General features: G+C 37.8%; 1 protein-coding gene across 1 annotated transcript in view; it reads left to right on the plus strand.

Moving 5' to 3' along the window:
* Positions 1-599: 599 nt before the first annotated feature.
* The window catches only part of RHCG (Rh family C glycoprotein), a 47,847-nt gene continuing 24,194 nt past the window's right edge, over positions 600-24,252 (plus strand). Inside the window, exons 1-2 of the mRNA XM_072402717.1 lie at positions 600-871; positions 22,799-22,985. Of these exons, the coding sequence (XP_072258818.1) occupies positions 685-871; positions 22,799-22,985 (374 nt within the window). The 5' untranslated portion in view covers positions 600-684. The remainder of the gene's footprint in view (positions 872-22,798; positions 22,986-24,252) is intronic.

A 24,252-nucleotide genomic window follows, 5' to 3' on the forward strand; every position in this document is an offset into this window, starting at 1 on the left:
CTGGTGAGTACCAGGGCTTTACACCAGCTATTCTCAAACAAGGTATCATGGAACTCTTGGGTTCCTCCAAAGGTTGCTTCAGGTTCCTTGGCTCGTAGTTGATTTATCTCTAATTTTATGATGCCTACCTATTTCCCATGCCAATGCCACATGGCTGAGTCATTGCTTTAAACTTGCTATAAAGGTGGCATTCTGACCACTGGGACCTACCAATGTAGGAGCATATTTCCCACAGAGCCTCAATGAAATGATTTTACCAGGGATTCCTTGAGACTTAAAATTTATTTCAATGGCCCCTGTGTTAAAAAGTCTGAGAAAGCCTGTTATGGAGAACAATGTAGTTTGCTCTGCAGCCATGGAATGTACTTCTAAAAACACAATAAATTGCTATGCTGTCACTCAGCCGTTCTTGAGAAGTTATGAGCTAACCTGATCACCCTGTAAACAAGCTAATAACCTGAGATTCTACAATGAAAGCAGCTACCTGTCACTATGACTCCACCTTTACCTGTGGAGGTGTGTGGTGCTGAAAGAACACCACCTCACACCCCTTAAATTCCACTATATAGAATGCAGAGACCTATTCAAAATCCAGTGTCAGCTACAAGACTCTCAACATTCACAGATGTCTTTAGCAGCCATCACAATACCATCATAGTAAGAAAATAAGCCAAGCATCTCAAGATGACTAAGAACACCTTCATGCGATGGAAATTACCATTAATTTGCTTTGTTTGGGAGATTTCTATGATCATCCTGTTTGGAGTTTTTGCACGTTATGATAAAGAAGCTGACCCTCATTGGAGAGAGCATAAAAAAGAAAAAAACATTACCAGTGACATTGAAAATGATTTTTACTTCAGGTATCCAAGTAAGTTCAATTCACAATGCAATGTTTTAAAATTTTGTGCACTTTTCAAAAAAAAAAGTTCAGTTGTTTATACTTTATTTTCTGATTACTTAGAAATACTTTCGGACTAATATGATTTTTTTTGCAACAGCAAAACAAAAGAAATGCAAAACACAAATTTGTCTATGTACAGTAGAAACAAAGATTCAAAACTCTGTTCTCAGATTGGGACATACAATACATGACATCTCATGATTCATAATAATAAATGACTATTGATACAATCAACACTTTTATTTATGTGTAAGAAGTGGTGAGCTTTAATAATCATTTTGGATATCTTTACCCTTGTAAGGTACAAGTGTAAATGTTATCTAAAATTTAAATAAAAATAGCAATTGTAAAAATATATCATATAGCAGAAATTGGGGCATAAATGTTTTTATTTGTAAATGCAATGAATTTTTACCAGTGTAACAAAATGTGTGAATCACTGCAGATCACTTTTAAATTTAGTTTGCTTAGTGTTTCATAGAACAGCTTCCATTATCATTCTGCACACTCCAGATTTTGGCCCTGATTTATTAAAGTTCTCTAAGGCTGGAGCGAATACCCTTTCACCAGTGAAGCTGGGTGATCCAGCAAACCTGCAACAGATCTGGTCCAGATTTGAAAACATTTTCCTAACAAAAAAGTAATGACTTTTAGGAAATCCATTCCAGGTTTGGAGAACTTAAGTAAATCAGGGCCATAAAGTCTGTAGGTCTCATTCACTGCTGCACCTGTATTGCTTTCATGCCCCTTCTTTTTGTTCTTTGTTTGGCCAAGAGCGGAGGGGACAAATCTTGAGACTTGCAGATCTTACTATATACCTTGGGTCTGATTTATCAAAGCTCCCCAAGACTTGAGAAGATAGACTATCATGGGAGAAACTGGGTGATCCATAAACGGAGCCCTATGTGTGTTAAAGAAAATAATAGATTTTAATCTAAAATTAAAAATAAAGTAAAAGTGCAGCGATCCAGAAATTTACACAATCATTCAAAAAAAAAACTTAAGCTGTGAGTTAAAGTATCCAACACTAATCATGACTATATGTAGTTTAGATGAAGCAGTAAGATATTTGCACTCATAAAACAAGTACCTTCCAGTTAATGATCCAGAGGACCTAAAGTAAAACTGGAATTACAGAACTGATATTTCTGGCTTGCTCTTGAGAATGCTATTTGCCTGGCTGTTTGCTGCCTCCTGGCTTAAATACTTACAGCATACATAGGGAACAGAGAAGTCAGGGAAAATTCATAGGTTCATTGGGTGGATAGACAAGTGTGGGGATGCAAGGCAGTTCAGAAGAGGCTCCTGACATCAGCTGTGAAATGGGGACTAGTAATCAGGACAGGTTTTCTAACATACCCAAATGATAATTCTTTCTGTCCTTAGGCTGGTGTGCTTTGGGACTACCCACAGGGGTGCATTTGATTCCTGTTCTGGCTCAATAATCTGTTTTGGACTTAGTCCGGACTAATGCCCTGCAAAAACATCAGACAAATGTCAGATGACCGTGAGCAGCACCCCACTGTGCTCTTGTAGGAAAATGTTCTTGTTTAATCCGTCATTCATAAATCTGCCAGGGTGGATTGATGAAGGATAATGGGGGAATACTGTACATGTCATATTTTCACCTGTACAAACCTAAACAGCCACAGAATTGTCTTCCATAAAATGGGAAAATATTTACAGTATTGCTTTGTAGTAACATGCAGCAAAGCATTGGGGGTGATGCAGTCCTAATAATTCTGAATGGAACCCCAATGCACTTTGTCAATAGAGATACTTTGCAGTTGATAAGAAAAACAAAATCCTCTGCTCACAGTGAAAATTTGAAAGTTTATTTAGAAGAGAAAGTTACAAAGTAAATAGCCAGAGATGGAAAAGCAAAATATTAACATGCGTGGAGACCCTTATTGCACGTTGTAGAGGATCTAACATGATAGTTGTTCAATCTAGAAGCTCCCAGACATAAACATCTGACATATAAAGTCATTCATAGGAAGCTGCACAAATTGCCCATTGGATATTACAACATAAGATACATGAGTTCTGGTAATCTTGGAACAACTTATCAATTTTCTGTCATCCAGTGCCCCACAATGCCTCACCAAGAAGATAGCTTAGATAGCCATACTAAGAGATAGAAGATAGAAGATTGCCAAACTATAGCAATGGTCAACAAGACATTGGTCCAATGACCAATAACATAACATTTTCTAGTACAATTCATTCTAGAAAGCAAACCTGTATTATATAAAGAACCTAGACATAAAATATAGGTAGAAAATATATAGTTATTATTTTCTTTATCACAGTGCATTACAGTGCCAGAAATACAATGTGAACCTTTTATTGTGTGTTGTGGTGCAAATAAGTGCAAACAGCGCAATGCACATTAATGCTCCTTCATTAGTGGTATGAAAGGGCCGTAAAGCCAAAGCCGAGGCAGATATAGAAGGCACATATTAACGCAAATGCGTGTCCATTATTACATCATTAAATGTTTTTTTCTTTAATGTGTGTAAGAGTGTAAGTACATTTAGCCAAGCGAGGAAATGTACTCAATGGTATTCTTTGGACTTAACTTAACCAAGGTTCATCCAGAAGTTTCATGGGGTTCTATGAGCAATAAACAGTTTGTGCATTTTATGACAGTTAACACTATCTAACAGCTATCTGTGGATGTGGCATTCTTCTAATAATGTAAGAGGCATTCTTCCCACTGACCTCAAAATTAATGTACTGTGAGCTGTGTAGAAAGTAATTATAGAAGGGGTTCCCTGAAGACCTGAAAGTTATTTTAAGTGGTTCCCCATGCTAAAAAGGTCAAGATAGGCTGGTTTAGACTGTTCAATTATCTTCACCATGGCTTGGAAAGGTTTTCTAACAACCCATTAAGAGCCGCTGGCCAACAGGTACCAGTCTGCACTGACAGAGAGACCTTTGCTTGCTCCAGCTGCGAGCAAAATACTGAACTCATATGTCATGGATCTGCCATGGCAGATTACTAAATAATGGACCAGGAAGACTGCATGCATTTCCAATGGACTGGGATGGAGCGAGGTGCCTCCTGATTGTCCTTTCTTCATTGAGCAGAACAGCACTGTGTGTAATGTTCATTCATTTTACTCTCTGGAAGCAATTATGAAAGATTGTTACCAGTGACAAAACAATGTACATAGACTAAAGCTTAACTAAACCTTGCTATACTCATCTGTCCCCATTCTGTTGCAGGCCACCATTATCTTTTTCATTTTCTTTTCATATTTGGGATCTTTAGTCACCTTAATTGGCCAGACCAGGATGATAGAACTCCCGCACGGGCACATGGGAGTTCATTCAGTTCTAGCAAAGGCCGGGGAAGCTGGGATTGCTGGGTTTTTGACAGTTCCATGGAGCAATCAGGCAGGCAAGAATGCATATAACAGAAAGGACATTGCCTGTCACGTTCTACAACAATGCCCTGCCTGTTCCAAACTTCATGTCATTACACTAAGTAGATATAGAAATGTATTTATGTGAAAATCAGTCAGTATTGGGATCATTGTTACAATGGAACAATATATTGAAAGCATACAAATGGTAATTATTTCGAAACATCTTCACCAAACGTGTACCCAACTTTCACCCAAACTTTCAACATGGATTTAAATTTAAAAATTTGTGAATCAACTTTTAGCCATGAGTTATACATTTTCTATTTGAATCCAGTGTGAAAAAAAATTCAGGGTAAAAGTTGGGTTTATTTTGGCCTAAAATATTTATAAATAGACCGCAATGTGTTTTCTCGATAACAATGTCACAAATCTCTTTTTGAAGCCTTGCTCTATTATTATTATTATTATTATTACAAATAAACAATATTTATAAAGAAGCCAATATATTACGCAGCGCTGTGCATTAAATAGGGGTTGCAAATGACAGACAGATACAGACAGTGACACAGGAGGAGGAGAGGACCCTGCCCCGAAGAGCTTACAATCTAAGAGAGTTAAAGTTTTTAATTTTAGGTGTATTCGAATTTTGCACTAATTTATTGGTTATTACAATACCGAATTGACTTTACCTTTGACAGGGTCCCTTAGGTACAGTATTAAAAAGTGAAATATATATATATATATATATATATATATATATATATATATATAAAAAGGTAGGTATACCATTAGAAGCATTGGGAGGCATAAAAGCACAATACCTTCCAGCTAAAGTTTTCTGCTTATGTTAGATAATTTTACAGTACTTTCTACACTTCCTGCATTAGTTTAATAGCAGTGCTCACCATTTTCTCTGCTGGCAAAAAAAAAAAAAAAAGAAAGAAAATTGTATATTTGCTTGCCAGACAAATGTCAAAAATAATGCTGCAGGTTTAAGGGATTTTCTTCCATGACAAACACGATGCACTTTCACACTCAGCAGCTGATGTTGAAGCATAACCCTTTGTCCCTTCTGAATTGGCAGACTTTTTCCAAGCTCTCGGCGGCCTCCAGTCAGGGCTGCCTCATTCATTAGTGAGCGTGCATGCAGAAATACACAGATTACCATCAGGTGACAGCACACTCTAGGCCACTGAAAGCAATGCAAATGCCCATAGTTTAATGTTTGCTTTTTCTCCAGAAAGGGTAAAGCCATCAATTCCTGAACTAAGGGTGGAGTAAGTCAGCTGGTGCTGTGCATTTGTACAGGAGAAAATGTAAAAAGAAATATTTCCAGCTCTTCGGGGAGCACTTTGTACAAGGAAAGAACATTTAATAAGTATACTGGAGCCATTCTAACTATATATGGTGATCTACAATATTTCCCTGAAATATGTCTGGACAGAACATTTTTTCACCTTAATTTTGCATATATTGCATACTTAAAGCTACACACAAACTAAATATACAAAAAAAGGACTAGGGTAGCTAGTAGCTAGTCTTCATGTTTTTCCTCCCCAGCTACTAAGCTACCCTTCAACCCTTTTGCTAAGGCTATGTTCAGACTGGCAGTGAGGTTGTGGTGTAGTTACCGCTTCTTTACGGCACTAAACTGCTGCCTCAGGGGAGATGTTACATGCAGCGTCTACCCGTGGCAGCCCAATAGGGAATGAATGGGGGACGATAGTGATCTGCAAACCCTAGTTCTTTAGGACCAGTGCGGCAGTGTGAGCAGCCCAGTGGCCAGCAGGGTTCAACCCAAATTATCATAAGTGGTTAAATGAAATGAAATTTTTCTTTCTGCTTCATTCATTCTGTAGCTCTGTGCTTCCTCCACTTCTCCTGCCACGTTTTAATTATTTCTTCACCAGTCATCAAGGGAGCAGCTCCGGCAGAAACCTTTCTTCTATCAAGAGTCCTAAAAAGTCTACCAAAGTCTCCATGCAGAGACAGTACAACAATAAGGCAATAACGAGGAAAGAACCAACTACAAGCAATACAAGCAATATAGCCAACACTGGTGAATAGTCTCCTTTCACTTTGTTTTACACCTGGATACAGGTAGCTTTTACAGTTTAGGTCCTCTTTATAACAAGCCCTCACTGACCTCATTATCTGTAAGCATTGTGGAGTAGTAAATTTTCAGTTTTCACAGCAGAAGAGGTCCAGATCTTGTCTCAGCAACCTACTCGTTCTTGTGGATCTGCTCTATGCTTGCTATGTAGAATTAAAGGCTGGTAAGTACGCAACCCACTATAAGGATGGCGATCCAGGCAATATAAGCTTCTGAAGGTGAGTCATTTTTACTGAAACTTTAAATATGAATTTTACCATTTACTATTTAGGTTAGTGGGGGCTTATTTTAAAGTTTATTTAAGTCCAGTATATTTCTCAGGAGACCAGTGAGGTGCAATAATTCCCATTAAGTCATTTATTAGCATTTGTTTCACTAAGGGTGCCCATTTATTTCAACAGGGTACCACCATCACAGTGTATTACTACCCTTTACAGTGTGTTCCAACACAGGTGCATCAGAAATGTTTCAGTATATAATAACTTCATTACATACGTGTAGGATTTACATCAACCTGAAGCAGTCGATCAATATGGGGGAAGACACCAAACCTGGTAGGAGGAATAGATGAAATTTCAAACCAGTGAGAGAGCTCAGAAATGCTGGAGGGGACATAAGTCATGTAAACTTTTATTCTGCTTAAAGCACTTTGTCATGTACTTCTCCTGAAGAGGAGGATCAAAAATCACATTATTGACCAGTTCCCACATTCAACAGAATGTAACATAATACTCTTTGGGAGGCTTTGGGACATATAGACAGCAATGGAAAAAGCCTTAAGCAGTATATACAGGCCTTCTTGTATTGCATTTGTTTATTCTAGCCAGGCTGTTAACAAAATACGAAAAAAGTTAAAACTTACCTCAAGATACTGATTCTGTATAAAGGGGATAAGTAATCCCAATGCATTGTTGCCAATGCTTGGGAACATTATTCTGGATCCTCAGAGAACCTGGACAGTCAATAGGAAGTATCCATGCCATGCAGGCCATGACAGGGACATCAGGAAGACCTCAGTGCATAAAGAAGTAAACTCTGAATCTAATCATCACTTAATGCAGATTTAGGTGAGTCTAAGGGTCATTTAGGTTTGATATGTTTTGTTTTTTATGCCAGCATTAGTTTGAAAGGAGGGGGGTCCAGCTTTAACAATTCAGAATAAATCCATCTTCTTATCAATGAGAATGGATGAAAATTCAGACCTTTGTGGATAAGGCTGAGAGTATGCGAAGCAACCATAGGGGCTCATCGTGTACAATGGTATTACTGGTTGATGCACACTTTTATATGTGATGAGCCTGATTTAATAAAACTCTCCAAGACTGAAGAAGCTACTAAGACTACCATAGGAGAACATGGGTGATCCAGCGAACTTTGAATGGATTTCCTAAATATAATTTGCAAGAGTTTTCAATCCTGGACCAGATCCTTTCCAGGTTTGCTGGATGGCCCAGATCCTTTCAGTTCTCCTATGATACTCTATATGTATTTTGAGGGATTAGTGTCAAATTCACTCTCTGTAGAGAGGGATTTCAGGCTTCAGTTCCAATTTCAGGGTGCTCTGCCCACTTTTATTTATCAACACAAACAAATGTCATGGTTTTTCTTTGAAGGGAATCAAAGTCATCACAGCATGACCAAAAAAAGTTCCACAGACTTAAACTTTGGGAGACCTCCTGGGTCTCCCATGATACAAGTTACACATTGCCTGTTAACTTAAGCCACCTGGCCTAAGACTCCAACTCCCCCAGTTTCAAAGACAGGAGTCTTTTGTCTTATCATTAGCCAGGTGCTCCACAGCCATCCTCAATTTCTGGCCTGAAAACAGGATCGAGTGCCTGGCCCACCCATTCCTTCCAGGACACTCTGGGTCTGGATCCCAAATAAAAAGCCTCAAATCTTGAGCAACACAATTACTCCTGGCCCTATTCCAGTCCTTCAGTCCCTGGTACATGATGCCAAATACACTCTGAATTTGACATCACGTTTGCTTCTTTTACAGTATATATATCATTCATTTCGGGTTTGTGTTTATTAGTCAGCACTTATACCGAATGTATAAAAGCATTGCAAGCCACATAGTGAGTCTGTTTCAGTTTGACCAGACTAATAGATGTGCTTGAAAAGAACGACCCAGGTGTTGACGCAAACGGACAATTGAATAGTAAGGCACCTATAGGCAAGTAAATGCAAAAACTCTAAAAGTCTGTTGGATTGAATATTTTTTTCCAGCAGATCCTCTGACAAAATAAGTAAATTTATCACAAATTTACAATAAAATATAACCATAGTATCATAAGGCAATGGCGTGCTGTTTAGCAAATTCTTGTTTTGCCTTTTTTTACATCATTTTCTGACCTTTGTTACGATCTTTTACCAGCTTTGATCTTCCATGCTATGTTTTAGTGTTTTGACATGTAGTATGACACCACTGTCTGTATGGGAATAATTACCTAGCCCCTTAACTTAATTGAGTGTAAGCGTAAGCATTTATGCTCAGTTAGTGGTATTAGGAGTGATGTTCATGAAAAAAAGGGTGCCTATGGTATATACTTTTTCACTTGGGGTGCTTCATGGGTGCACTAGCACTGTTCAACAAATATATGCTGTTCAAACACTGTTCAATGCTTAGCAAAGTGATGTTTTTCTTCTGACATTAACCATTCAATTACATGCAAACAAAAATGCTGTTTTTTTGTTATATTCCCCTGCATGGTAATACCAATTCCAAGTTCACTGAGCTAAGTAAACTATCTTTTGCAATGGGAAATAACACTCTGCTATGTGAACAGTTGAAAAACATTTATTAAATCACCCCCAATATTTTGCTCCTGGTAAATTACTTTAAAAATTAGCAAAGTCCAACATTCACCATAACCACATGGACCTGTTTTGTATATGCTATGCTTGGCTGGGTAAATACAGAATAACCAACAGTATGAAGAGACAGTCATGTTTGGGCTTATGCAGTCCTTGCATTTACAGTATATCTGTGCATGTTTAATAATGATGGATGTTCTACTTTTATTACTTATTAATTTTCTTACCTTGGGCCCGAGTCATTAGCTAGATGTATAGGATGCAACACAAATGGTGTTCGATATGTAAGGACCTTTTGGGATGTAATATCTTGTGCATATGTAAATATGTTGGCGGTACATAACTATAAGTTAGTAATATTAATATTAAACAAGTGGTTTAGAATAAAGCACAATGCAGTGCAAAACTGCAGCACAACGTGCCCCACATTGCCCTGTCCATTCATTTTGAATGAGTTTTCATTTTTGCAGCCAAAGCCAATGTATGACAAAATAGTATGACTCTGCCTTTGTCCCTCATTGTGTAACATAATAAAATTGCAATCTCCCCAATTAGCTAAAACATCTTGTGTTATGCCTCTTTAAGTTAATCAATAAAGGAATATGACAGACGTGTGAATGACATGAAGCTACGGATAACAGGTTTTATTAATTATTGTACTTTTTGTGTATTACAAGATTAAAAATATGAATCATGTAAAGCTTTTAATGGTTGTCTAGAAACTGAATCTATTGATGGTGTGGAATGTCAGTGCAAGTATAAATGACGTAGGATTGTCAGTTGCTGCATAAGTAAAAACATACATGCCAAAATCATATGAAACAGAAAGCAGAAACGAGAAGGACCTGATGAGCCAGTTTTATACTTTGGATGCATCAATTAATACAGATTACGAACAATTTTACACCCCTCCCTTAACTTGAAGTCATGAATGTGCATATTTTTCTGACAATAAATATACTGCATCTACTTTGAGGGGTAGTCCTGGTACTATGCAGACAGATAATGGTGCGCTCTGATTATAATATTATTGAAAGCATACCAAGGAACGGAAGGGGGGGGGGGGGCAGAAAAGCTATGTAGACTTAGCAGAAGTAAGCCCTTGGTTCCTCTCTTTATTGTTTAGGTCTTTATTAGGGATGAGCCAGAATGCCTCTGACAGTCTCGCGAAAATTTTCCCGAACTTCTGAAGGGTCTGCGAAATTTCGGCGAACCGATTTAGCAAATTCCATTGAAGTCCACGGTGCAAGTTTCCACGGTCCCTGGGCTGTAATTATAATTCTGAATCATTGAAAAATACAGCCCAGTGACCGTGGGAACCTGTGGTCACAGCTGATTGGAGGCACGTGGGTGCCTCCAATCAGCTGTGACTGCAGGCGAAGTCAGATGAACTCTTAATAGAGATTCTCCATGAAGAGTTCATCTGAGTTCATTTTCCACGGTCACTGGGCTGTACTTATCATTGATAAGTAGCCCAGTGACAGTGCAAACCTGGACCGTTCGTTCCTCGAGAACACAACCTTGTGGTGAATCACAAGACCCTTCCCGCTTACACGTTCTGTAAGCGAGAAAGTCCCGATTCGCTGCAAGATTGAAATTACAAATTTCTCTCGCTCATCGTTAGTCCTTATATTAATTTAGGAATTTGATGAACTTTCTGAATAATTATACATTCTTAATATTCTTATGCAGCAGCTAATTGCCTAGAGTTTCATAACACAGATGTATAGGTTAGCATGAGAAGGATCAGTTAATATATCATGCTGCGGTAGAAGTAGCATAATAGTCTATTTAAGTAATGTACCTTGGACCTTCTTGCATCTCACATGCCAACAATTTTAACTGTTGACCTTGAAAGGTTTCCATCACTTAGTGAATATGGTGAAATTTCACTTTGCAATGAATACCCAATCACGTAGAAGAAAAAATCCCCCCCCCCCAAAAAAAAGATTTTTTTTTTCTGCACATCGATGGGTGATTTAGGTCAACAAAGCATCATGTTGTTTACTAGGCTAAGTAACATATCCATTGCAGAGTAATAATTCACTTTGCTAAGTGAATAGCCTAAATTCCCTTTAATTATTCAAGCTGATTTCATAGAATGCTCACTATTTGCTTTGCAGCACCGTTTTTGCTAATGCTGCATGCATTTCTGTTTATTGCTGTATATTGCCCCATTCAATGTAATAGATAGGGACCACGTGAAAACAGGCAGCAGGTAGGTGGCTATATGTCACTGGGGTTTGTCAATGAGAGGTCTGTCACTGAGATCTGGCACTGGGGTCTCTCAGTAAGTGGGGTGTCAGTGGGGCTGGTCACCTTGCAGAGTAAAACCAGGGTGTTTTAGTGAGATCTGTCATTTGGGGGTCTGTCACTGGGGGACATTTACTGGGGATCTGTCACTGGGGAACTATCACTGAGGGGTCTCTCAATGGGATCTGTCCCCTTGTGATCCATTATCGGAGTATTACATGAGATACATCAGTTGAAGTCTCTAATATAGGACTTTTAATGGGGTCTGACACCGAGATCTGTCACTGCCACGGAGGGGTCCATCAATGGGGTCTGTCACTTTATGTTCTATCACCAGGGTCTTTCACTAAAAGATCTGTCACTAGAGAATTGTCACTAATGGGTCTCAAGGACAGGCACAGGGCAGCTGTATAGAGTTCTCCCTAACTGGGGCTCTGGCTCACTTCCACAGCATTCCCTCTGAACAGAATATGACCTAACCCATGCATTGATAAAGACTGCCACTGATTCTATTTTACTGTGAAATAGGGAGGAATTGTTTCTATGTTATTCAGTTGTTTCTGTGTTTTCTACACAGAGGACATCACCTTGGAACAAACACAGGTAAGATACCTCTAGGGGCAATAAAAGTTGGAAGACAGGTTTTATTGTATGTTATCCCAGACTGTACTTCCGCTTTATTGGATGTTTGCTTGAAAGTAATTGTCTGACTCACATTTGCTCAATGCAGTGCTTGTCCTAAAGCGGCCTTATTACACCTGTGATTTTATGTTCAGTGTAATTACAAAAAAAGGAATTTTGTGCTGGTTCATGGTTGGGTTTTTAGTATGAAATGCATCCTAACTTTTTTTTCACTAAAATTTACTATGCAGAATGAAAAAGGGAAAAGGGAAAAAAATTGTTGTACAGTGCAGGAGTTGCAGTGGTGACGGCTGTATCGATCTCTGTTGGATTCACCATTTGGACATCACTGGACCCTGAAAAAATAATTATTATTTACAAAGAAGATTAATAAATATTTTTTTATGCCACTTTTTTAGGGCTGATTTTCTATTTCTGGCATTATATACTGGTACCATGTACCCCTTAATTTGTCCTTAGGGTGAGAGGGCAAAAATTTAGACCATCTCTTATGAAAGGGGGCTTCCAGTTTCTAAAACGATCCCCATCAACAGACGCAGCCACAAAACGGAGATCAGCATTAGGCTCTCACCCTAACAATGGATCTTTTCACCATTTGTGGCAGGCAAGAGTCTTGTTTTCCTAAAATGAGGGGGGCTACACACTTTTTGCCACTGTCCTTAGGCAAGATAGTTTCCAGAAGACACTCACGGCCCCCATTACCTATCAAAGCTTATTAAAATGCCCAGTTTCAATATTACAGGGGGAGTCCATGCAGTTTGTTAGTATATTTTTTTTTGCAAGGCACTAAAAACCTTGCAAATGCGAGTGTTTGAAAACATCTGCAAAAAGTGTATTTTTCCTGAAATTGCCCCAGGGTGCTTATCTGCGGACAGTGGGCATCTTGAATTCGTAAACACCCACTCTGAACATAGCTTGAGGAAGATGTGGATGTCGGATATAATTCACAATGGTAGATAGTCAAACTACGTCACACTAACCAATCATTTATATGTAGAAGGATTAGAAATATATAATGCTAAAATTAACATTTGTACCTCAATAGTCAATAAAGTTGTGTAAGAAATAGTACTTGACAATGTTAGCGAAGTAACCACAGATCACTGGGCAATCTAACAAAATTTTGATGGAAGTCCTTGGTTACCTTTCCACTTTAGATTATTTTAACATAAAGTATGTCTAAAACAAGGACATAGGAGATCTGTCAGCCTAGTGAGTACACGATTAGGGACCAGTGGTGTGGACGTGTCAGAAAATGGTAGAATCAGCATAGGGAATTATTATTATTAAAGTATTTATATAGTCCCAAAGTATTATGCAGCGCTGCACATTAAATAAGGGTTGCAAATGACAGACAGATACAAACAATGACACAGAAGGAGGAGAGCTTACAATCTAAAAGGCTTTTTAACATTCTTTTTCCATCTAACCACTTCGTCCTCAGAATCCCCCCAGTAATTTTTAGCACATAAAATCTCAGGGACGTCATATAAAATTGAAGTCCTCCCACCTTTTCAGCATCACTGCAACACTTGCTGAACAAGGTGGTGCAGTAGTCAGTAAAAAAAGAGCAGTAATAATAATGAGCAGCATAATAAAAAACATTATTATTATTATGACATAATCACACAATTATTCTATAACTATTACAAACTTCTTTAAAAAGGGAGGCCATCTGGGATTTATAGCCTGAAGAAGACTAAGTGCTTTCAGTGCAGGTCAAGATGACCAGATGTGATGGTATATTATGCCATCATTGTCACAAAATTATTGTATAACTCTAATACAAACTTCTTTCAACTGGAGTTTACAAGGTTATTCAGAGCAGGCCGCACTGCTAAGACAGCTAAACAAATTCTACTTACTGTACTAACTGCACATAGGGGATCTGTGGCTAGCAGCAAGAATTAGGAAGAGCCCTCTTGTATGGCTGATCATCATCATCATCTTTTTGAGTGAATCAACTATGATCATCAGGATCAGAATTACCAGTAACCTAGGAAATCTTTACAAATATAGCGTTTAAAATCTTTACTAGGGATGAGCGAGTGAGAATATTAAGTTTGATCTCACAGGGAATCAGGCCTTTTTTGCTTACCGAAAATGTAAGCAAGAATGGCCTTCTGATTTGCCGAGAGGTCGAGCTCCCGCCGAACAGGAGAATTTCCAGGGCTGCATCCCTGGAAATCCTCTCAGATCCCCGGGCACTAGAGGTTAAACAACGTCTAGTGCCCCGGGGATCGCACACTCTTCTCAATGAATGCGGCCACAGCTGCAGTCATTGAGAAGATGCCCAGCACAGGAGAACCTCATGACATTGTAATATATGTATCTCTTACAAATGATACATTTTTATCTGTAACAAATATATAATTTGTAAGAGATACTTATATTACAGTGTCAGGAGGTTCTACTTTGCTGGGCATCTTCTCAATGATTTCTGCTGTGGCTGCATTCATTGAGAAGAGTGTGCGATCCCGGGGCACTAGAGGTTAATTAACCTCTGGTGCCCGGGGATTGCACAAACAGGAGAATTTCCAGGGCTGAATGCCGCTCTGGGAATCCTCCTGTTTTAATTTATTCTTCCGATGGTTTCGCGAAATCGGTTCTCTGAAATTTTGCGGAACCATTGGAAATTCGAGGAAATTTCCTAATCTTCACTGTCTTTGCTATGTTTAAAAGATTTCATTTAAACTGACAAGGCCCACTTTCACATGCAGATGTGCTATCAGGAGCAAAGGCTGTATCAGGTATTGCCTCCCTTCTGGATGGTGTGTTTCCAACCAGAGCTTCTTATCTGCCTTCTCAATATTCACATAAGGAAGTGACAGAAAGAATATGGTTGTCACTGCCAAATAGGCAGACATTTATATTATTAACAAAGGTTTTAATTACCTAATTAATTTTTAATACCTAATTATACTTTAAATACCATTTCAAGATTTTATCCTAAATCAAATGAGTTTTTGCAAGTATTGAAGCTTTATGGTAAACTGATATAGACTTGTGTATCAAAAGCATTGATTTCACGGCACAATCCTCCCATTTTTAATCTTACTAACCATACATTGAGTACATGTTAATCAGAAGCCACCATACATTCTGTACTCTCTCTTCCAAAGAAATAGGCGTATACCTTTATAATGAGAAATCTTTCTGACCTGTCACGCCCTTAGAGATAAATATATATAGACGAAAGTAACACAGAAAAAATATTTGGCAGCATCCTCTTTTCTCCCTATCAGAAGGTTAGGTGGAAGTGAGACGAAAATGACAAAAAATACCAATATGCGATGGAAGCTGCCTATTATCTGCTTTGTCTTTGAGACCATTATGATCGTCCTTTTTGGAATTTTTGTAGACTATAATATAGAAGCTAGTCCTCTCTGGAGTGTATACAAGCAGGCAAATGCCATCACCAGTGATAATGAAAATGAGTATTACTATAGATACGCAAGTAAGTACAATATTGCTTAAATATTATTTGGCTTTTCACATTGTTATAATTAAGGCAACATGATTTGATTAAGCAATGCAATTGGCAACAATGTATACACAATGAGGCAAAATAATATTAAAAAACAAATTTTATTATTATTGAAAATCAGTAGAACGATAAAGGAAATCTGCAGTGTGCTGGAAATATTATGGCACTGACTTCTGAAAGCTCTCCAAGGCTGGAGAGAATACACTTTCCTTAGTGAAGCTGGTTGATCCAGCAAATCTGGAATGGGTCTGGTCCAGAATTAAAAACATTTGCTAACAAACAGCTAATGACTTTTAGGAAATTAATTCCAGGTTTGCTTGATCACCCAGCTTCACTGATGAAAGTGTATTTTCTCTAGCTTTAGAGAGCTTTAGTAAATCAGGGCCTATATGTTCAACCCAGGGCTATCTAACTCTATTCCTGGGGGGTCTCATACAGTCCAGGATTATTTCAACCAAAACTTACTAAATATGGTGCTGTTTAAGATAATGCTAAAAATGTGTGCAGGTCCTGGTTTTTGAGGACAGGAGTTTGATAGTCCTGATGTAACCTAAACCTTTAAAGGATAATAAACTGGGTATTGGAAGCTACCTCTTGATGGTGCCTAGGAGCTTTAGTCTTCAAAGTGGACCTAAATTTAAAAAAAACTTTTCTTTTTGGGTGCTTTTTGATTTAGCTCTACTTTGAACCACATGCAGAGCAAGCCACCAGGGACAATGCAACTCGTGAATACAAAGGAGTTGCATCAACAGTGACCATCCAATGGCCAACAAGAATCACTATGCACACAGAGGTCCGCCATTGAGTCATTGGCATGGATGGCACCTAGGGAGCAAAAATGACAGGTCCTGGACCTGCCATCACTGCAGGGTGGCTTGCCACAAGTAAGTCTGAGCCATACCCAGCAAGTATGGCAGAAGCTCACCAACCACCAATGAGTGTAGTTCTGCTTTAAGTCACAAGATGTACCTGTACTTAGAGAAAATATTTTTGCAGAAAAACCTCAACAGTCCATTTTATTATTTATGCTTTTTTTGAGTTTTTTAATGCATGGCCAGTAAACCCTGATATTCTATTGCTTAAAGTAATGCCTACATGGACAGAATTACTTACAAATATCGCAACATTAAAAATTGACTTTAGCAATTGGATTTCAGGTCATTCCAGGCAATGAAACTAATCAGTGAGTTTATATTGCTATTAGGCAACCACTGCAACAAGTGTGATTCACTGCAATCTAGCCCAGTTTTTCTCAACCAGTGTTTCTCCAGAGTTTGCAAGTGGATTCTTGAGAAATAATCAATTTGTGCCTCTCAGGTCAGTTTACCTGACACCAATGATCTTTTTGGCTATCTATAGGGTGATATTCTTCTCAATGGCTAACAATATAAGAGCCCCCATGTTAAAAAGGTCAAACACAGATCTAGGCATAACCTTGCAGAGCCCTGAAACTGTATCTATTATCTATCTATCTATCTATCTATCTATCTATCTATCTATCTATCTATCTATCTATCTATCTGATGCCTGTGCTGTATTACTTTCTTTCTGCTTCTTGTATTGCCATTGGCTTGGGTCTAATTGGATACAGTGAGAAACTCCCTGATACTGACATTATATATTTAGTTTTACAAAATTTTGCCTTGCATATTAAGCTCAGCAGAGGGATTATAATGGGTGTGTTACAGAATTATTCACTTGCATTACAAGCAGGGGATCCCAGAACATCCAATGGAAAGGTGCATTACAATAAATTCTTGGATGAAAAACAAAAGTTCTGAGCTGTAGGGATAGGCTCACTTTATCCATTACAAAATTGTAGTGTTCTCCCTAGGCCCTTCTAGCGGGGTGCACCATCTGGCTGTTTTGAGTGGTTACTGAAAAGATGGGTTACAATAAAAGTCTGTCACCTCCCTATAGCTTCTTTCTACCCAGCTTAAAAAAGTTTCTGGGGAAAATACTGAAATTGTAATATAACATTTTAAATAATCATACCTATTAAGTTACATGTTTCACTTACATCATGTACAACAATGCGTGATCTGAATATATTTTTATACTGTAAAAAAACTACCTTTTACATTTTGTTTACACTCAGTTCACACAGTTTGTAAATGAAGTTGATCCAGGTTGAACCAAGGTTTGCTTCAAGCTTGTAGCTTCTTCTCTTTACCTAATATAATTTATAGGGAGAGATCAACCTGCTGTTCTTTAAATTTAATTAGAAGTAAGATCACTGATGTTCCACACTCTATTGCCAACTTCTGGGGCCTACCCTGCCATTAACCTTATTATAATTTGTACCTTTTAATTAATATTCAGTTTTGAGCAGACAACAAGTTTTACTAAAGGAGTACAGGTTGTTCACCTAGTGAAGTGAATATTTATATACAGAATGAACTGCATGCGTTAACTTTAAATGCCTAATCATGCAAGGGGATTTTCATTATTAGGATTTTCCTTGTGCATTGTTGCATGATTGAATTGCTCATGACCTCAACTTATTATTCTGTTCATTGAATGTTACATTTTCAGCAAACATTTTCTATTCATTTAGGTAATGAACCCCAATGTGTGTTTTTTTCTAATAATTTGCTCACATTTCAACCTCTACAGCATGTAGCGCTCACCCCTGCAGAAATGGCTAGATTTTTCCTGGGTCTTCTTTCTCATGGGGCAAAAAAGATCACAAAAGCTTGTACATCCTTTGTCTGGGGGTAGTTGATTGGAATAGAAGCAGAGAGGGGTACGGAGAGAGGGGGTTACAGTTCCAATCCAGGTAATAGTCAAAAGTTGAGCACTGATATCCATCCTCCTTACTCCCGCCTAAACTCCATCCATGACAGCATCTTTCCTCGAGAGCGGGTCTTCCTATTACAGTGACAGTCCAAGGATAAGTGGCTTTTGTCATAGAACTCTTTTCTACAGGTCCTTTTTCCAGTGGCTTCCCCCCGATTTGGTTAAGTCTTTGGCTACTGGAAACCGGTCCCAACCTCTCAGCAGCCTGCAACCCAGACACAGGCTTGGGGCCAAAGGGTCTTCCTGCCCTGTGCGCCTAACGTCTAATCTTGCATAGCTAAATCCTTCATTGCCCCCATTCTCCTGCCATTTATACTCTTTGAAGTGCCGGTCTAAAAAGGTATTATTAGTACCCACAGACCAAACCAATAAATGAACTTGGGCTCCTACCTTGCTAAAGTTAGGCCAATCCATGCAACAGAGAAAGCCAATCATCTGGAATCAGAGTCACAAACCCTCTAGCATATTCAAGAACTTTAACTCTTTCTGCTTTAATAGGACCTCAATACTAAAGGGTTTCTACACGAATACTTTAGCAGTTTTCCCTTCTGTATCTCTCATTCAAATCTCTAGAAATATATGGTGAAGTGTTACTTATTATTATTTCTTATCCAAGTACAGTCTAAAAAAGTTTTACTCATAGGATGCAGGATGGGAGCGCATTTTAAATTTTGCAACAACTTGTGTTATGTTTTTGACCCAGCTCACCAATGGTATCCAAGCAGGTTTGGTCCTAATTTGTAGCAGCTGCACAGCAAGCCTGGCATTTGAGTATATGAACCTATAAAAAGTTTGAACACACAACACACAAAGTATTACATTGTGCTTATTTTTTTATTTTAAAACAATTTCCCAAAAGGCAAACTTATTCTCTAGGCACAAAGTAGATACTACATTTTATAGTCACATTGGTGAGGTCAGAGAAATGATCAAGGAAATACATAATAAACTAAAAGACAAATATAGAATGGAATAATGCCAACTGAGCCATTGCTAAGTCACTTTCACACAGTGTCACTGTGTTTGTATTGACGTCTGAAAAGAGAAAGTTTTTTGCTGGAAATGCATTTCCTACATTAAAATGTAGGGAGTGTATAAAGGTGACAGTTTCTAGATAAGACCAAAAAAAGTCAGATCAGGAAGAACCAGTGAATTAATTCACGACTGCCAAGTATTCTCAGGCAGCAGAACCAGGTAGATTCATAGAGAAGTTAAAGGCTTCCCCTGGCTGAGAAGGATCATGCATAGAGAAGGAGGAAAGAGGGGGATCACACTGTCAGTCTGCTGGTGATCCTTTAGGGCAGGTTCAGACCTACTTGGGCAATTCTGGACTAGTGCTTAAAGAACCAGTGTCTGCACATTTGATAGCTCACTTGCATTCCATTAATTTCCTATAGACCTGTTGCTGGGAGAAGCTACTTGTAATGACTTCCCAGAGGCATTGGTTCCCTTGCATGAAAAAGCAGTAAATGCTTGTGTGAACATAACCTTACTATTCAATCTCAATGTTTTATCTACCTTAACAATTCCTTAAAATGTGAACACTACAAATTGTTGCACATGAATGGCACACAAATGACTCAATCCAGTTAGCTTAGTGCTGATGATGCCTATGGATTAGTTGTTTGTATCAAACACCATTAGCAGGGAAATGGCCAGGCAATATTGCTTATCACCAGAGTCCGTTCATAAACTTTGCTTTGCCAATATTACTGGCTGGACTGATTCCCTAATCCATTGGGAGATCAGAGATCCCCAACATATGTACTTTAAACACTTACTGTAGCTCATTTTCTGCAGATAACATTTGTTTTTTTTAAAATATGAAATAAATGAATGAAAAATCACTAGGAAAAATCACTAGAAAAAAATCTGAATCAGCGGCCTTCTGTTGCTGAATACTTACCAGCCAGAAAGATTCCTTAAACATACTCTATGCTAATTTACTGACCTGGTAACTTTTGAACAGGGTTGCCTTGTAATTGAATTGTGTTTAATGATTTAATATCTAACTACTGATTGCTGTGCTTAACACAACCATCCTAGATTATTATCAAATCTTTGAACTAGAAACTATTACGTTCCATGGTCACCTTCTATTCACCTTGTAGTGAATTGTGTGTGCTGTTATAAGTTCTTGTTCCTAAAATACATTCTTTATATATAGAAAAGATAGTGACAGGTTTTATTTGTTTTTTTTAATATGTATGCCTTATATTGCCATTTGTGTATAGTATAATATGATAACTGAGTGGGCAATCAAGCAATAAAAAATGTAAATTCACAACATAGGCTTGTCGTTGATTCTTACGTTATATATGCCATTAAAAATCACAACATAATTTCTATGGTATTGTATTTTTGCCTGCTATCATGTATTGGCAGTTAGATACTGATTGAAGTAATAGGCATATATGATGAATTTTATAAACATTTGGCAATATATTTTTATTAGGCTTTGGTAACTGGAGGGCCAACAGAGACTAAGGGCCTATGTCTATGAGTATTGGTTTATATCACATGGGTTTTACATTCCTATACAAGCCAAACCCACTGAAAGTAGGCCAAATGTAGGTCATAAGGAGGTCAGCTGCTCATCAAATTCACCTTTCAATGAATTCTAAATGATCTTCATTAATGAAAGTGGAATAACCATCAAATGAATTATTCAGGGATACATAGATAAGCAATAACTTTCATAAAACACATTGATACAAAGGGGTCTTTAAATTTAAGATCACTCTATAATTGGTTTACAAAATTGCAACAAAACAGATCCTGCAAAAGAAGAGTCTCAGCTATCCTACTGTCCGCAATATTCAATCTTTTGTTTTGCAAGAGAGTGAAAATCATAGAAAAAAGTGTGGAGCAATGTAAGTACAAAGGACCTTCTTCTGCTTCAAGAGTATAACAAGAAGTAGGTGGTCTTGCTAGCAAAACTTTTCATGCCCTTCCCTTCCTTGAAGAGAAAAATAAGGTTTTATCTACAATGTTTACAGCCTGGTTTAAATTTGCAGGCTGTTAATCCATAACACCTGTTTACTCTCACCAGAGTGCAGAGATAGTAAAACACAAAATTCCACCTGTAGATTTTTCATCCAGGTATACAAAACCACTAGGTAACAGTGTGACCCAGAATGGAAAGCTGTGACCCAGAGAGGATCAAACCTAAAGACCATTGAGGTGGCCATTGCCTAGTGGTTTTGTATACCTGGATGAAAAAACTGCAGGTGGAATTGGTGAGAGTAAACAGGTGTTATGGATTAACACTAGGGGGTCACAGAGCCTACAATTAAAGCAAATGAGTTACCTGTGGACACATGTTAAAATTTGCTTGATACCTTCCTTAAATAGATGGTTTATTAGTAATTCCTCTTGGTGAATATATGAAGTTGAATAATTAAAACTACATAAACAAAGCATATATATATACGGCTTGATAGATTTGGAATACTGTGACCTTCTGAGGAAGCCTGCGGGTGAAACTCGTCAAGGATTCAACAGTACAAATTGTTCATAAAATACAGTATATTTGATTTGGATGCTGGAAATATCAATGCAATTTTTGTGATATGGTTTTGAAAGCGCTGGATAATAAATTAAACTTTTTTAACTTTAATTATACTTCTTGATTATTTGTAACAAGCCCCTAAAAATCCTGGTATACCTCATATGATTTGTGGTTTGTGGACAGATTTTTAACCACTGAGTCAGATGAATCTGCAAATCGAAAACACATCACATACAGAAAACAAGAAAACAATGTGGTAAAAATACACAAATGAACAAAAGTAGTGCTCAGTTTGTATGGCAACATGCCATAAGGGTGGAGGAATCATTTTATGAAGTGCTGAAGGACCACAATTATTATACCAAAAGCAATAAAGAAAAGCCAAAGGGTAAATTTTGTCTGATTACTATGTTCTTAAAAATGCACACTTTGCACACAGTTCCAGTATTTGGATGTTGCTCAATATGCAGAATTTAATACTAGTTAAAACTAAGCCTGGAGCAGAAGCTAATGTGATTCCAATTGCAACAGGTAATTCACGGCTAACTAATATAAAACCAAATGTATCAAGCCCAAGTGTTAATGCCATACTGGTATCAGTAACATTAATAGCACTGTGCTATTTGTTAAAGTAAAGTAAACTATTAAAACTGTTGATATTAAAAGACTAAAAAATGAATATCAGTACCATCGGTAAATCCAAAAATGAAGGTTACTTGTGGACTTTTTTTAAAAAGGGTTCCAGAATCAATAAGTAGTTTTCCATTCCCCCTATCCATAGCTTAACACAATTAAATCTCTAAATTTTTATCAGGAAAAATTGAGGATCAGAATATGAAGATTCCCACACAAGCAAACAATTTTCATCATTATAATTTTTTTCTAATCTCTTTAGGTTTTCAAGATGTCCACGTCATGATTTTTGTTGGTTTTGGCTTCCTGATGACCTTCTTGAAGAGATATGGTTTCGGAAGTGTTGCATTTAACTTTTTACTTGCTGCTTTTGGAATACAATGGGCAATTCTAATGCAGGGTTGGCTTCATCATTTTGAAGGCGGCAAGATCCAAGTCAGCGTAACAAGGTGAATAGATATAATATGTTATTTTATATTTGTGAACAAAACTCATTTAACAGTAATGGTACTTGTTATTTGGTAGCGAAAAAACATAATATTTGGAGCAGCATTCCATGACTATGGTTTGTTAGAACCCTTCTGTTCCTTCAAAAATTGTTGTTAGTGGTTTCTTAGCTATAAGCAAATCCTCCCTCTGCAATCACCGACACCAAGGATCTTTTTATCTGTAAGGAGGGGACATTCTTTCCAATGTAAAGAGCATTTTTCAGTGTAAAGTGGTCCTGCTCCTTTTTAAGCTTTAAATGATTTAAAGGACCAATCAACATTTACTTCAATAAAAATTCCATTAAAGCTAGATTTCAGGCATATAGAAATACACTAATTAGTGCATCTCTTTATTAATTATTGCATCATTTCATTTATTTTTGCAATGCAAGCAGTGTAAGTGCATGCCATTGATTCATATAGTTCTTGTACAAACAATACAACTCTGAAAGAGGAGGATGAAGCAGCAAAATGAGATAATTAGTTGTGCTGCAGTCCAAGGTTTATTAGGTACACCTGGACAACTGCTCAGTATTACAAATATCTAATCAGCCAATCACACGGCAGCAACTCCAGATATTTAGGCATGTAGACATTGTCAAGAAAACCTGTTGGAGTTTAAACCAAACATCAGAAAAGGGAGCAAGGTCATTTAGGTGACTTAGAACATGGCATGGTTATTTGTGCCAAGAGGGCTGGTCTGAGTATTATTTTAGAAACTTCTGAACTTCTGTTTTTTTTCATGCAAATTATAGGGTTTATAGAAAGGCAATAGTAACACAAATAACCCCAAATAATAAAAGTCTGCAGAAGAGCATCTCTGAATGCACACCATGTCAAACTTTCATAGAAATCAGATGGGCTAGCGCAGCAAAGGAGACCAAAACAGGGTGTCACTCCCCTAAGAACAGGCACCTAAGGCTTGAATAAGGCTTCGGGAGATTAGAAAAATATTGCTTGGTCTAATAGGTCTTACAATTTTCTGTGACAAATGAATAGTTAGGTCACAATTTGACATCAGCAACATGAAAGCATGGATCCATGCTGCCATGTGCCAACTATACGTATGTATAGTCACTAAGTTACCCATACGCTGTGCATTGTTAAACAGGTATGGGGTATTGACTTGTGTGTACTTGTTTGCTTCACTAGTTGTGTTTAAATACACCAATTTTTCTTCAAAATCATTTGTGAGCCCAAAACCTCTTTCCTTTCCTCTTTCTCTACT

Source organism: Pyxicephalus adspersus, chromosome 2 (assembly GCF_032062135.1).
Source record: "Pyxicephalus adspersus chromosome 2, UCB_Pads_2.0, whole genome shotgun sequence".
Classification (NCBI taxonomy): domain Eukaryota; kingdom Metazoa; phylum Chordata; class Amphibia; order Anura; family Pyxicephalidae; genus Pyxicephalus; species Pyxicephalus adspersus.